Source organism: Hyperoodon ampullatus (genome assembly GCF_949752795.1).
Source record: "Hyperoodon ampullatus genome assembly, chromosome: 12".
Lineage (NCBI taxonomy): Eukaryota > Metazoa > Chordata > Mammalia > Artiodactyla > Ziphiidae > Hyperoodon > Hyperoodon ampullatus.
Genome location: NC_136925.1, coordinates 22890568 through 22903294, shown reverse-complemented (window position 1 = coordinate 22903294; position 12727 = coordinate 22890568). Strand labels below are relative to the sequence as shown.

General features: G+C 42.1%; 1 protein-coding gene across 2 annotated transcripts in view; it reads left to right on the top strand.

Annotated features, from left to right (window-relative positions):
- Positions 1-12727, top strand: part of MDN1 (midasin AAA ATPase 1) — a gene marked incomplete at both ends in the record, with an annotated part of 158020 nt that overhangs the window by 12920 nt on the left and 132373 nt on the right. For both annotated transcript variants that reach the window (XM_079716367.1, XM_079716366.1), the window contains 5 exons: positions 7996-8220; positions 8576-8683; positions 8764-8956; positions 11759-12001; positions 12243-12374. In XM_079716367.1, the coding sequence (XP_079572493.1) occupies positions 7996-8220; positions 8576-8683; positions 8764-8956; positions 11759-12001; positions 12243-12374 (901 nt within the window). The remainder of the gene's footprint in view (positions 1-7995; positions 8221-8575; positions 8684-8763; positions 8957-11758; positions 12002-12242; positions 12375-12727) is intronic.

Sequence of the window (12727 nt, the reverse complement as noted above, 5' to 3'; positions counted from 1 at the left end):
GACAGGCATCCACTCTGGGTCTTGGAACCCATCCCCCATGGATAAGGGGGGACTGCGGTAATCACCTAAGTTCCTTTGGGTTGTACTGGGTTAATTTCTTAGCTTCAGTTTCACATTTGCTGTCAGTTTGTCCTGGACACGTGGATCCACATCAGTGCTATGTCTTTGATTGGGAAGAGCAATAATAGGTGGGCCTAGTAATGGTCTTTTGTGAACAATAGCAGGTGGAATGCTATGGTAGAGCATGCTTCATGTGTAAAGTGCTGTATATATGTGGACAATCATGCTGAAATCAGGCTGGCATAGAGTGGAATGAGGGACCAAAAGTAGTTACAGTTACGCTTTTATAAACCTCCGCTTCAAAACTGTCCAGGAATGTTGTAAAGGTAACACACATTTAATTTTAGACTTTCTCCCCCTTCAAGAATTATTTTACTTATTCTGGCGGCATTCTTCTGAGGAAAAGAACATCCTCTTTTTTTTTTTTTTAATTAGTTTCTGCTTTATAACAAAGTGAATCAGTCATACATATACATCTGTTCCCATATCCCTTCCCTCATGCATCTCCCTCCCTCCCACCCTCCCCATCCCACCCCTCCAGGCTGTCACAAAGCACCGAGCTGATCTCCCTGTGCTCTGCGGCTGCTTCCCACTATCTATCTACCTTACGTTTGGTAGTGTATATATGTCCATGCCTCTCTTTCGCTTTGTCACAGCTTACCCTTCCCCCTCCCCATATCCTCAAGTCCATTCTCAAGTAGGTCTGTGTCTTTATTCCTGTTTTACCCCTAGGTTCTTCATGACATTTTTTTTTAAATTCCATATATATGTGTTAGCATACGGTATTTGTCTTTCTCTTTCTGACTTACTTCACTCTGTATGACAGACTCTAGGTCTATCCACCTCATTACAAATAGCTCAGTTTCGTTTCTTTTAATGGCTGAGTAATATTCCATTGTATATATGTGCCACATCTTCTTTATCCATTCATCCGATGATGGACACTTAGGTTGTTTCCAGCTCCGGGCTATTGTGAATAGAGCTGCAATGAACATTTTGGTACATGTCTCTTTTTGAATTATGGTTTTCTCAGGGTATATGCCCAGTAGTGGGATTGCTGGGTCATATGGTAGAAGAACATCCTCTTTTAATTACAAAAGCAGTATATTCAGGTAACACTCAGTAATACAGAATCGTAAAAAGCAAAAGGTCCTCTCCGCCCTGAAATCCTACTCTCCAGAGATAACTGCTATGTTTGGTATGTTTCCTCCCAAATCCCTTTTCTTTTTCTTACTCTTGCACCCATCTGAGAGTGTGCACACTGATATATTTACGTGCACACATTTAAAAAATAGCTTTATTGAGATGTTTATATACCACATAAGTGTACAATTCAGTGGTTTTTAGTATATTTACAGGTATGTGCAACCGTCCCCACAGCAAATTTTAGAACATTTGTGCACATTTTCAAAATAAAATTTTAGTAAAATCTAAAAACAAACATTTGACTATATACTAATTTTAATAAAAACATATTATAATTTTTAACTTGCATCTTGTTTTCAAATTTAGTCACATATGGACATCTTTGCATCAGTAAATAAAGTTGTTTTAAAAGTTGTGTAGAATTTTACCACTTTTTATCCGTTTGTTGGGCAGTAAGGTTGTTTTTGAACATTGAACATCCTTGGACATGAAAATCTGTGGATCTGCCATGGGAATTAGGAGTGTGGATTTTGGAACAGAATGGTGGTATTTTAGTAATAACACATATTTATTACAGGCTTTAGAGTAAGTAAATAGATAAATATTATCTTTTTTTTTTTTTTTTTTTTTTTTGCGGTACGCGGGCTTCTCACTGTTGTGGCCTCTCCCGTTGCGGAGAACAGGCTCCGGACGCGCAGGCTCAGCAGCCATGGCTCACGGGCCCAGCCGCTCCGCGGCATGTGGGATCTTCCCGGACCGGGGCACGAACCCGTGTCCCCTGCATCGGCAGGCGGACTCTCAACAACTGCGCCACCAGGGAAGCCCAATATTATCTTTTTAATCTTTGTACTGTGACATATTCAGGCACTCTTAGTCCCATTTCACATCTTTAGAGGGGTTAACTAAGTTAACTAAGTTGTTCTAAGTGTCAGAGCCAGAGCTGGACCACAGGTCTTACTTCTGGATGCTGAGTTGTCCAAGTAAGTGGCTGATCCAAGATTAGACGTTTAACTGGATAGTGTTCCTTGTTGCATTTTAGACCATACGACTCTTTGCTTTATCCCAGGAAAGAGACCATTCTCCATAGACTTCGAATATTCTCCGGGGAAAAATCTGATCATGTTATTCTCTGCCTAAGTATGCTTTACTGGTCCATCCATCACTGCCTGGATCAGAATTTTAGAGCACTTTCTGAAAATGATGGGTCTCTAGAGAAAAGGGTGCTGTAGTCACCAAAGTTCAGGAGGGAATATCAACCCATCCTCCTTTTGTATACTTACAGTGGACCACAGTCTGTTTCCCCTATAGGGAAGCCTTCTACTACACAGGTTTACAGCCATTGCCAGTCCACTCTGTTCATTTCCCCTTATCCTCAAAGACCTCTTGGGTTGGGTTGATGACTTGGTTACTGCTTATCTCCTACATGTTTGTTGCTGCCCGTTGGTTCCACGTGCACTGCCAACACCAGCTGCCCATGAGCTAGTGGGCGACCAGCCTCCCACACCACAGCTGCCAGGTCTCTCTTCCAAGCCACAGCTGAATCTTTTTTTTTGTTTTTTCTGGCTGTGCTGCTCGGCATGCGGAATCTCAGTTCCCCAACCAAGGATTGAACCTGTGCCCCCTGCAATGGTAGCAGGGAGTCCTAACCACTGGACCACCAGGGAAGTCCCCACAGCTGAATCTCCTGAGACTCAGTTGTCCAGTCTCCTTCAGAATATCATGAGCGTTAATGTACAAAGCCTTTATTCTTGTTGGCCTGGCTTGCCCATTGAAGTCCAAGCGTTCCCACCCATCTCCTGAATTCTCATTTTGTATCGTCCCACACAGCTGACATCCAGGCCTCTTCCCTCACCCAAACCCTTTCCCTGCTTGTGCTCCATAACCTGCACACTCCCTTGTATACTTAGCCTCTTCTCTGAATGTTACTTTTGCTTCCTTGTCTTCACTGATTTACGATGGTCTTGATATTGTGTCCGTGTTAGTCCTTAACAAGGAGGGGGGTCTTTAATCTCACCCTCCACATCCCTCACAGTCTGCATGTTTAGTGGGTGTCCTCCTTTCTGTTCTGTGAAGTTTTCTGGACATTCTTGTTGCCATGACACCTGCCATCTTCTGCTTTATTTTCTGCTGCTGCTTTCTTGTGGTCACTGATGAACTTCCGAGCTCCTCTTCCTTCTTTGAAGAACTTGGCAACCGGCCCATCGTCTTCTTCCCCACCCCAGCTCCTGTGTCACACTTGGAATATCCATGCAGTGCTGACTCTGTTGTTCCTTGACTAGTTAATCTCCAGTGGACTTCTGCGTTCATTTCACCTACCCTGCTCACTGCAGTGGTCACACCCTGGGTCTAGCTCACATCTGCACCACCACCTTACAAGTCACTGGCTCAAACGCTCCATTCCCAGACTGCCATCTCCTATCCCACTAGTTCACTTAACACACTAGTCTCTCCTCACTGGGACTGCCAATTCTTTCTTCCTGTTAATCAGCTCTTTCCAGTTTGTACCTTCCTTATGTGGCTTAAAATTCTATTTTTGACCTTATGGTTGCTGTCTTTCTATTAATATCTGCTTTTTTGTCAGTCGGTTCAATGTTCTTATCTATCTAGAAAACTCCAACTCTTGATGAATCCACTTTCTTCATGTCTGTAGTACAGCAACTGAATCACACATCTGATTGTGGAGTTGGAAAGCCTGGATTCAGATAGCCTCCTTACACTTAGTAGCTTTGTGACCTTGAGCAAATAAACTAACCACTTCAGTTTCCTTAGCTTTTTTCGTTTGGGATAATAATACCTACTGTTGACATACTCCCTGTTCTAGTCCCACTTCAGAGTAGACCGGGGTAATGAGAGTACAGAAAGAGCTAAACCAATAGCTTTCATTGTAGACCACCAATACATACACGGCACAGAGGAGTTTGCTTTGATTACTTTTCCCACTTCCTGGGTTTCCTTCTACTCAACATGCCAAGGGGTACAGTAGAAACAACAAGGATGTGCTTCTACATCATTTACTACCCGAATCTACTGAGAATCACCATGTTTGCAGTATACATAAATTCTGTAGTGTATGTTTAAGTTTTTAAAGTTTATTTTCATTCTTAAAAATGCACATACTGGGCTTCCCTGGTGGCGCAGTGGTTGAGAATCCGCCTGCCGATGCAGGGGACTTGGGTTCGTGCCCCGGTCCGGGAAGATCCCACATGCTGCAGAGCGGCTGGGCCCGTGAGCCATGGCCGCTGAGCCTGTGCGTCTGGAGCCTGTGCTCCGCAACGGGAGAGGCCACAACAGTGAGAGGCCCGCGTACCAAAAAAAAAATGCACATACTTTTTTTTATTATGGTAAAAAAAAATCATAAAATTTGCCATCTTGACCATTTTTAAGTATGCAATTCAGTAGTGTTAAATATATTTGCATTGTTGTAAAACAGGTCTCCAGACGTTTTTCATCTCGCAGTACTGAAATTTTATACTCTCTAAACAATTCCCCTGTGCTCCTTCCCCCCAGCCCCCGGGTAATCACCATTCTGCTTTCTGTATCTGTGAATTTGACTACTTTAGATACCTAATACAGATGAAATCACACAGTATTTATCCTTTTATGGTTGGCTTACTTTACTTATCATAATGTCCTGAAGGTTCATATATGCTGTTGAATGTGACAGGACTTACTTCCTTTTTAAGTTTACACAGTATTGCATTGTATGTATATACCACAGTTTATTTATTCATCTGTCAAAAGACGTTTGGGTTGCTTCCACTGCTTGGCTATTGTGAATAGTGCTGTTATGAACATGCGTGTGCAAAAATCTCTTTGAGACCCTGCTTTCAGTTCTTTTGGCTATATACCTAGAAGTGGGATTGCTGGGCCATATGGATAAGTGCATCATGTGATTCACCGTATTTCAATCTGTAATTAAATTAGTATGTTTGCTTTGTGGTGAAAAAAAGATATGCTAGTTTTATTTTTGTAAATATTTATTTATTTATTTGGTTGTGCCAGGTCGTAGTTGCAGCAGGCAGGCTCCTTAGTTGTGGCATGTGAACTCTTAGTTGCAGCATGCACGTGGGATCTAGTACCCTGACCAGGGAACAAACCCAGGCCCCCTGCATTGGGAGCACAGAGTCTTATCCACTGTGCCACCAGGGAAGTCCCTATTTATTATTATTTTTTAAATAAAGTTTATGTATGTATATATTTATTTATGGATGGATGGATGGCTGACTGCGTTGGGTCTTCGTTGCTGCACGCAGGCTTTCTCTAGTTGCGGCGAGCAGGGGCTACTCTTCATTGTGGTGCGCCAGCTTCTCGTTGTGGCAGCTTCTCTTGTTGCGGAGCATGGGCTCTAGGTGCGTGGGCTCAGTAGTTGTGGCGCGTGGGCTTAGGTGCTCCACGGCATGTGAGATCTTCCTGGACCAGGGCTCGAACCCGTGTCCCCTGCATTGGTGGATGGATTCTTAACCACTGTGCCACCAGGGAAGCCCCCTATTTTTTTTTAAAGGAACCTCTGTACTGTTTTCCATGGAGTTGCACCACGTTATCCTGCCAACAGTGCACAAGGGTTCCAGCTTCTCCACATCCGTACCAACAATTGTTAATTTTTTGTGTGTGTGTGTTTTTTTGTTTTTTAGTTTTTTTTTTTTTTTTTGGCCACGCCATGTGGCATGCGGGATCTTAGTTCCCCCACCAAGGATCGAACCCATGCCCCCTGCAGTGGAAGCATGGAGCCCTAACCACTGAACTGCCAGGGAATTCCCTCATAGTATTCCTTATAGTTTATTTTATTTCTGTGGCATCCGTAATGTCCCCTCTTTCATTTTGTTGTTTTTTGAGCCTTCTATTTTTTTTTTTTTTTTTGCGTTACGCGGGCCTCTCACTGTTGTGCCCTCCCCCCCTGCGGAGCACAGGCTCCAGACGCACAGGCCCAGCGGCCATGGCTCACGGGCCCAGCCGCTCCGCGGCACGTGGGATCCCCCCGGACCAGGGCACGAACCTGCGCCCCCTGCATCTGCAGGCGGACTCTCAACCACTGTGCCACCAGGGAAGCCTCTGAGCCTTCTATTTTTTTCTTAGTTAAACTAAGAGTGTATCACTTTTCTTGATCTTTTCAAAAACCAACGCTTACTTTTGTTGATTTTTTTTCCCTGTTGTTTTTCTAGTCTGTATCTCTGCTCCAATCTTTATTATTTCCTTTCTTTTGTTAGCTTTGGGTTTAGTTTATTCTTTTTTTTAGTTACTTGAGGTGTAAAGTTAGGTTGTTAGCTTGAGATCTTCTAAAATATACATGTTTGTAGCTATAAACTTTCCTCTTATCATTGCTCTTGTATCCCATAGGTTTTGGTGTGTTGTATTTTTTTTTCATTTGTTTCAAGGTCCTTTCTAATTTTCCTTGTGACTTCTTATTTGATCCATTGGTTGTTTAACAGTGTGTTGTTTAATTTCCACATATTTGAGGATTTTCCAGTTTTCCTTCTGCTGTTGCTTTCTAGGTTCATTCTATTGTAATATTTTGTATTACTATACAAAAGGTATTTTGTGTAATTTCAGTACTTTAAAGTTTGTTGAGACTTGTTTTGCATCCTTACCTGTGCCCTATCCTGGAGAATGTTCCATGTGCATGTGAGAAGAATATATGTTCTCCTGTTGCTGGGTAGGGTATTCTGTATGTGTCTATTAGGTCCCTTTGGTCTGTAGTGTTGTTCAAGTCCTCTGTTTCCGTATTGATCTTCTGTCTCATTATTCTATCCATTTAAAGTCTGTTGTTTTTTTTTGTTTTTTTTTTTTTTGCGGTACGCGGGCCTCTCACTGTTGTGGCCTCTCCCATTGCGAAGCACAGGCTCCGGACGCGCAGGCTCAGCAGCCATGGCTCACGGGCCTAGCCGCTCCGCGGCATGTGGGATCTTCCCAGACCGGGGCACGAACCTGTGTCCCCTGCATCGGCAGGCGGACTCTCAACCACTGCGCCACCAGGGAAGCCCTAAAGTCTGTTTTGACTGATATGAATATAGTCGCTCCTGCTCTCTTTGGATTACCATTTGCATGGAATTTTTTTTTTAATCTCTTCACTTTCACCCTATGTGTAGCCTTAGATCCAAAGTGGGTTTCTTGTACATAGCATACAGTTTTATGCGGTTTTTTTCTTTTTTATATCCATTCAGCCAATCTCTGTCTTTTGATTGTGAGTAAACCATTTACATTAAAAGTACTTACTGATGCAGAAGGACTTACTATTGCCATTGTTAATTATTTCCTGTATGTCTTGTAGCTTTTTGTCCCTCTTTTCCAATCTTACTGCCTCTCATGAGGATCACTTCTTCATCTTTTAAGGTGCAGCCAAAGCATCTCTTCTTGACTCTCCCAGGTTCAGTTGAATCTGTTTTCTTTGTGCCTCTCATTGTTTCTGTGACTCTCTTCCTTCCTAGATAGCAGGCTCCTCAAGGAAAGTATCTTCTTGGTTTTGTACCTCCAGGACTTAACACAGTGTCTGAGAAACACAGTGTGTGACTCATAGTGAGAAGTCAATAAATATTTGTTGAAAATGAGTTTATTTTCAGTAGTAAACACTTGTGATAAGTTCTTGTGGTTTTTGTTTCCTCTTAGATATCTCATGCTGCAATTCTGGTTCATGAACTTGAACAGAATATAATCTTAGGACTAGTGGCTTAAAACATTCATCTCTTCTGGTTCTCAAACCCTTGGGAGTTACTGTTATGTTCCGTTGTCTCATTAAGTGGATATGTATACTTTGATATTCTTACCAAGCAATGAAAGTTCTTTTTCTTTCTGAAGGTTTGCCCTGAAGTATTTCAAGGACACTTCTCCAGTCTTTCAAAGACTCTTCCTAGAGAGCTCAGATGCAAATCCAGTCCGGTATGGGCGCAGGCGGATGAAGCTCCGGGACCTAATGGAAGCAGCCTACAAGTTTCTGCAGCAAGAGCAGTCCGTGTTCCGGGAGCTCTGGGACTGGAGCGTGTGCATCCCACTCCTCAGGAGCCATGACACCTTGGTCCGCTGGTGCGTAGCTCTTGGGCTGTTCCTGTGCTTCTAGTGTGGGGGTAGTTGAGGGAGTCTGGAGTTGTGTGCATGAGGAGGGAAGGGAGGCCTTTTAAAAGATGTCATTTTTGTTCTGGTCCCTTTGGGGTTCTTATTCCCTTTCACGTGTCATTTCAGAGGGAAATCAGATGGTATGAGTGGAATTCCATTGTTTTGTGTTCCATTAGGTGAATTTATTTTGCCTGATTTGTGTTTTCTACCCTTCCCTGTGTTAATTATAAAGTTTCCTTTTCTAATGTTCAGCTGGCTAGCAAATTTTCTTTATTCTTTAGAATCAGCTGCAGGTCCTGAGTTTATATACTTTGGTTTTCTCCAGGTACACAGCCAATTGTCTTTCTTTGGTCACCTGTATGAATGAAGAGCACAAGTTATCTTTCCTTAAGAAGATTTTTAATAGTGAAGAACTGATTCATTTCAGGTTAAGGTAAGCAGGAGCATTCCTGGAGACCTCGATGTGGCTTTCCTGGGAGCTAGAGTAGTTGATGAGATCCTCATTTTCCTCAGGTTGCTAGAAGAGGCCCAGCTGCAGGACTTAGAGAAAGCCTTGGTGTTGGCCAATCCAGAAGCCTCCCTTTGGCGTAAGGAGAAGGAGCTGCAGTATTTACAAGGACACCTTGTTTCAGCTGACCTCTCCTCCAGGGTGACTGCTGTCTGTGGTGTGCTGCTGCCTGGGCAGCCGCCAGCCCCTGGAGAGCAGGTATGTTGACAGCCGTGGCGTGTGTGCCCTCTTCCATCCACACACTGAGTGTGCATTTTTCCTTGGCTGGGCTCTGTGTTCTAGGTGTGAGCCAAATCGAGTTTGCCAGATTACCGTTCCACTTAGAGAAGTGTTCAAGGAGAGAGTAAGAGAAATTCACCCAGGACCCTCCTCTTTGACAGTCTCTTTGTCCCTATTTAGTGTGAAGTCAGAAATTCTAATGATGCCTATGCAAAGGCTTTCTTTTAACATTAGCAAAGCTCTTCCGTGTATGACCTCATTTACTTGCTACAACAGCTGTTTGAAGTTGGGTGGCCCATGTTGTGATACCATATTTATGTAAAACTAAGGCAGAATGACTTGCCCAGGACCTGTGGGCTGTCCTCTGGCAGAGATGGGGCTAGGCCCAGGTATAACTCCCCGGCCTCTTTCTTTCAGAATATTCTCTTTGCCTGTTGTGTGAGAGGCTAGCATCTGTAGTGAACTCTTCCCCTGCCATAGCAAATGACCTTTCCAAGAGTGTGCCTCCAGACTACACTTTGGAAAGTCTTGTAAATCAGAGTCTGGTTCCATAATCTGGGAACATTGGGAACCAGTCTGTTTTCTCCAGGAGTCTTTAGTCAGTTGTCACTTTGTCTGATGGTCAGATCCACCCAGTTTTCTTCCTGGAACAAGTCCTAAGTCATTCCTTGAACTATCAGTTTGTATCTGGGAAGTACAAACTTAAAAAGATAAGTATAATATAGATATAAAAAAGTGCATGTCTTAAGTGTACAGCTGCATGGTTATTCATAAACTAAATATCTCTGTCACCAGCACTGAGACGCCAGCATTTCCAAAGCGCCTTGTGTTTCCCTCTGGTCAGGAAGACCTCCCCACCCCTCTTTAACCACTCTCCTAACATAGATTAGGTTTGGAGCATTAGAACTTTAACAGAGGGAAGGATTCTGGTTGGGGTAGGCTTGATACACTGGGTGGCGGTGGCAGAGCGCCGGGGCAGAAGTACAGAATGGAGCTACAGCCCAGCCTGCCTGCTGGTTGCGAAGAGTAACAGCTCCGCAAAAAGTTCGAGAACTTCCAGCCCTGAATCTCATTTTGTCCTCACATATCTTTAGGGGACAAGCTATGTTTGAGAATTTACCATTCCTTAAACGTTAATAATCATTGCACTTTTCCAAGAGGTCCTTTTTTCTGTGTCGTGGTAGGTCCATTGTTAATAAAAATTGTTTAAATTGTGGTAAAATGAATGTAACGTTTACCATCTTTACCATTTTTAAGTGTGCTCTTCAGTGGTGTTAAGTATATTCACATTGTTAGCAAACAAACTCCAGAACTTTTTCATCTTGCAAAACAAACTACCCATTAAACATATTGGGTGCATTATTATTATTATTATTTTACTTTTTGTTATGGAAAATGTTAAACGTATTCCAAAGTAGAAACAATAGTGTAATGAATCCACATGTACCCATCGTTCAGCCTCAGTAATTATAAATTCATGATCAGTTATGTTGCATTTATATTTCTGAACACTGTCCTCACACCATATGGTTTTGAAGCAACTCCCAGATACCACATCATTTCTTAGCTAAATATAGGCATACCTTGTTTTATTGTGCTTCTCAGATATTGCATTTTTTTTTTTTAACAAGGTTTGTGGCAACCCTGCCTTGAGCAAGTCTGTTGGTGCCATTTTTCCAACAGCATTTGCTCACTTCGTGTCTCTGTGTCGCATTTTGGTAATTCTTGAAATATTTACAACTGTTTCATTATTTATATTTGTTATGGTGATCTTTGACTGGTGGTCTTTGATGTTGCTGTTGCAAAGATTACAACTTGGTGAAGTCTCAGATGATGGTTAGCATTTTTAGCAATAAAGTATTTTTAAATTAAGGTATGTACATTGTCTTTAAGACATAAAGCTATATTGTACACTTAATAGACCACAGTGTAGTGTAAACATAACTTGTATGTGCACTGGGAAACCGAAAATTTTGTGTGACTTGCTTCATTATGGTATTTGGTTTATTGCTGTGGTTTGGGATTCAACCTGCAAAATCTTTGAGGTATGCTTGTAGTTTAGTGTGTGTGTGTGTGTGTGTGTGTGTGTGTATAAAAGGAAAGGACTTTATGCAAACTATTATATATAGGATGTATATATAATATAGGGGAAATATATTCAGTATTCTGTGATTAACCATAATGAAAAAAAATATATGTATAGCTGAATCACTTTGCTGTATAGCAGAAATTAACACAACATTGTAAATCAACTATACTTCAATAAAATTTAAAAAAAAAGAAAAAAGGACTTAAAAAAAATTCCCAGAGCTCTTTATTACACCTGGAAAAATTTGAACAATTTTATAATGTATCCTTTTAGTGTCCTTACTCCCCTGATGGTCTCATAAGTGTATTGTGCATTCTTGATCTTAGACGTGAAATCCTAGAATATGGTAAGATAAAGAAAAAGAAAAATCCAGTCATGAGAGATGAGGTTTGCTCCCATCCCCTGTGTGTCAACTTTTGTGGCTTCTTAAAGTTTGGGAGACTTTTTCTTGAATTTGTTAGTGAGTTCCCACCCTTCTCCCCAGAGTTGGAGTGGGGGGGAGAAAGGAAAGTGAAAAAGTCAGATCCTTACTTTGGATAGCATACTTGTTGTTATTATAGGTCCTGTACCACCAATTTATTGGCAGAGGTTTATGTAAAAGCCGGTGGAAGCACTGTTGTAGAAATTAACCTGTGCTCTTTGATGGAAGGACTCTTCTTGATATGCCTTTTATTTTTCACTTGCCTCCTTAGGCCAGTGGTAGGAGTTCTTCTCGCGAACAGGAGCTGGCCTTTAGGTCTTATGTGCTGGTTGAGTCAGTCTGCAGAAATCTTCAGACCCTGGCTATGGCAGTGGCTTCTCAGAATGCTGTGTTGTTGGAAGGACCAATTGGATGTGGGAAAACTTCCTTAGTTGAACATTTAGCTGCAATGACAGGTAGAAGGAAGCCCCCTCAGCTTCTCAAAGTCCAGCTTGGAGATCAGACCGACAGTAAGGTGAGTAAGAAATGGCAGATTTTGGTTAGTGAGCATACTTGTGAATATTTGCATTAAAATATTGTTTTTGCTAAGAGAATATGAGAATAGTTATTGGTCTTCCTCATAACTGAGGGGACCACGCTGTAAAACCTCAGGTACCTGTTACAACCCTGTGGAAGTTTAATGGAACTAATCGCAGGATGTAGCACTGGCTCCTCAGGTGTGTGGCTTCAGTAATTACTTTATCTTCTTTTTGCAGATGCTGTTGGGAATGTATCGCTGCACAGATGTCCCAGGAGAGTTTGTGTGGCAGCCTGGTACCCTGACACAGGCGGCCACAAATGGACACTGGATCCTTCTGGAGGATATTGACTATGCCCCCTTGGACGTGGTATGTCACCTCCCTAGTAACTCGCTAATTTCTTGTCTTTGAAGAGAATGAGAATTGTGTTAATAGTGATACTGGGGGATTATTTAAACAACATAGGTATTTCATTAGAGATGGTATGTTGGTTACCTACCTAATCTGGTTTGAGTTCTTGGATTACTGGGCTGATCTCTTGTTTGATAGAAAATTATTAAAATTCTGCTTGTACTGTTTCCTTTAATAGTTGAATATGTGATCAATTTCACAGTAGTTTTTTTTCCTCCTTTAGTTGAAAATGTGACCAATTTCACAGACTTTCCAAGAATAGGCTTGGTGGGAAACATCTTAATCCATGCTGCATATACATTGAGAACTTT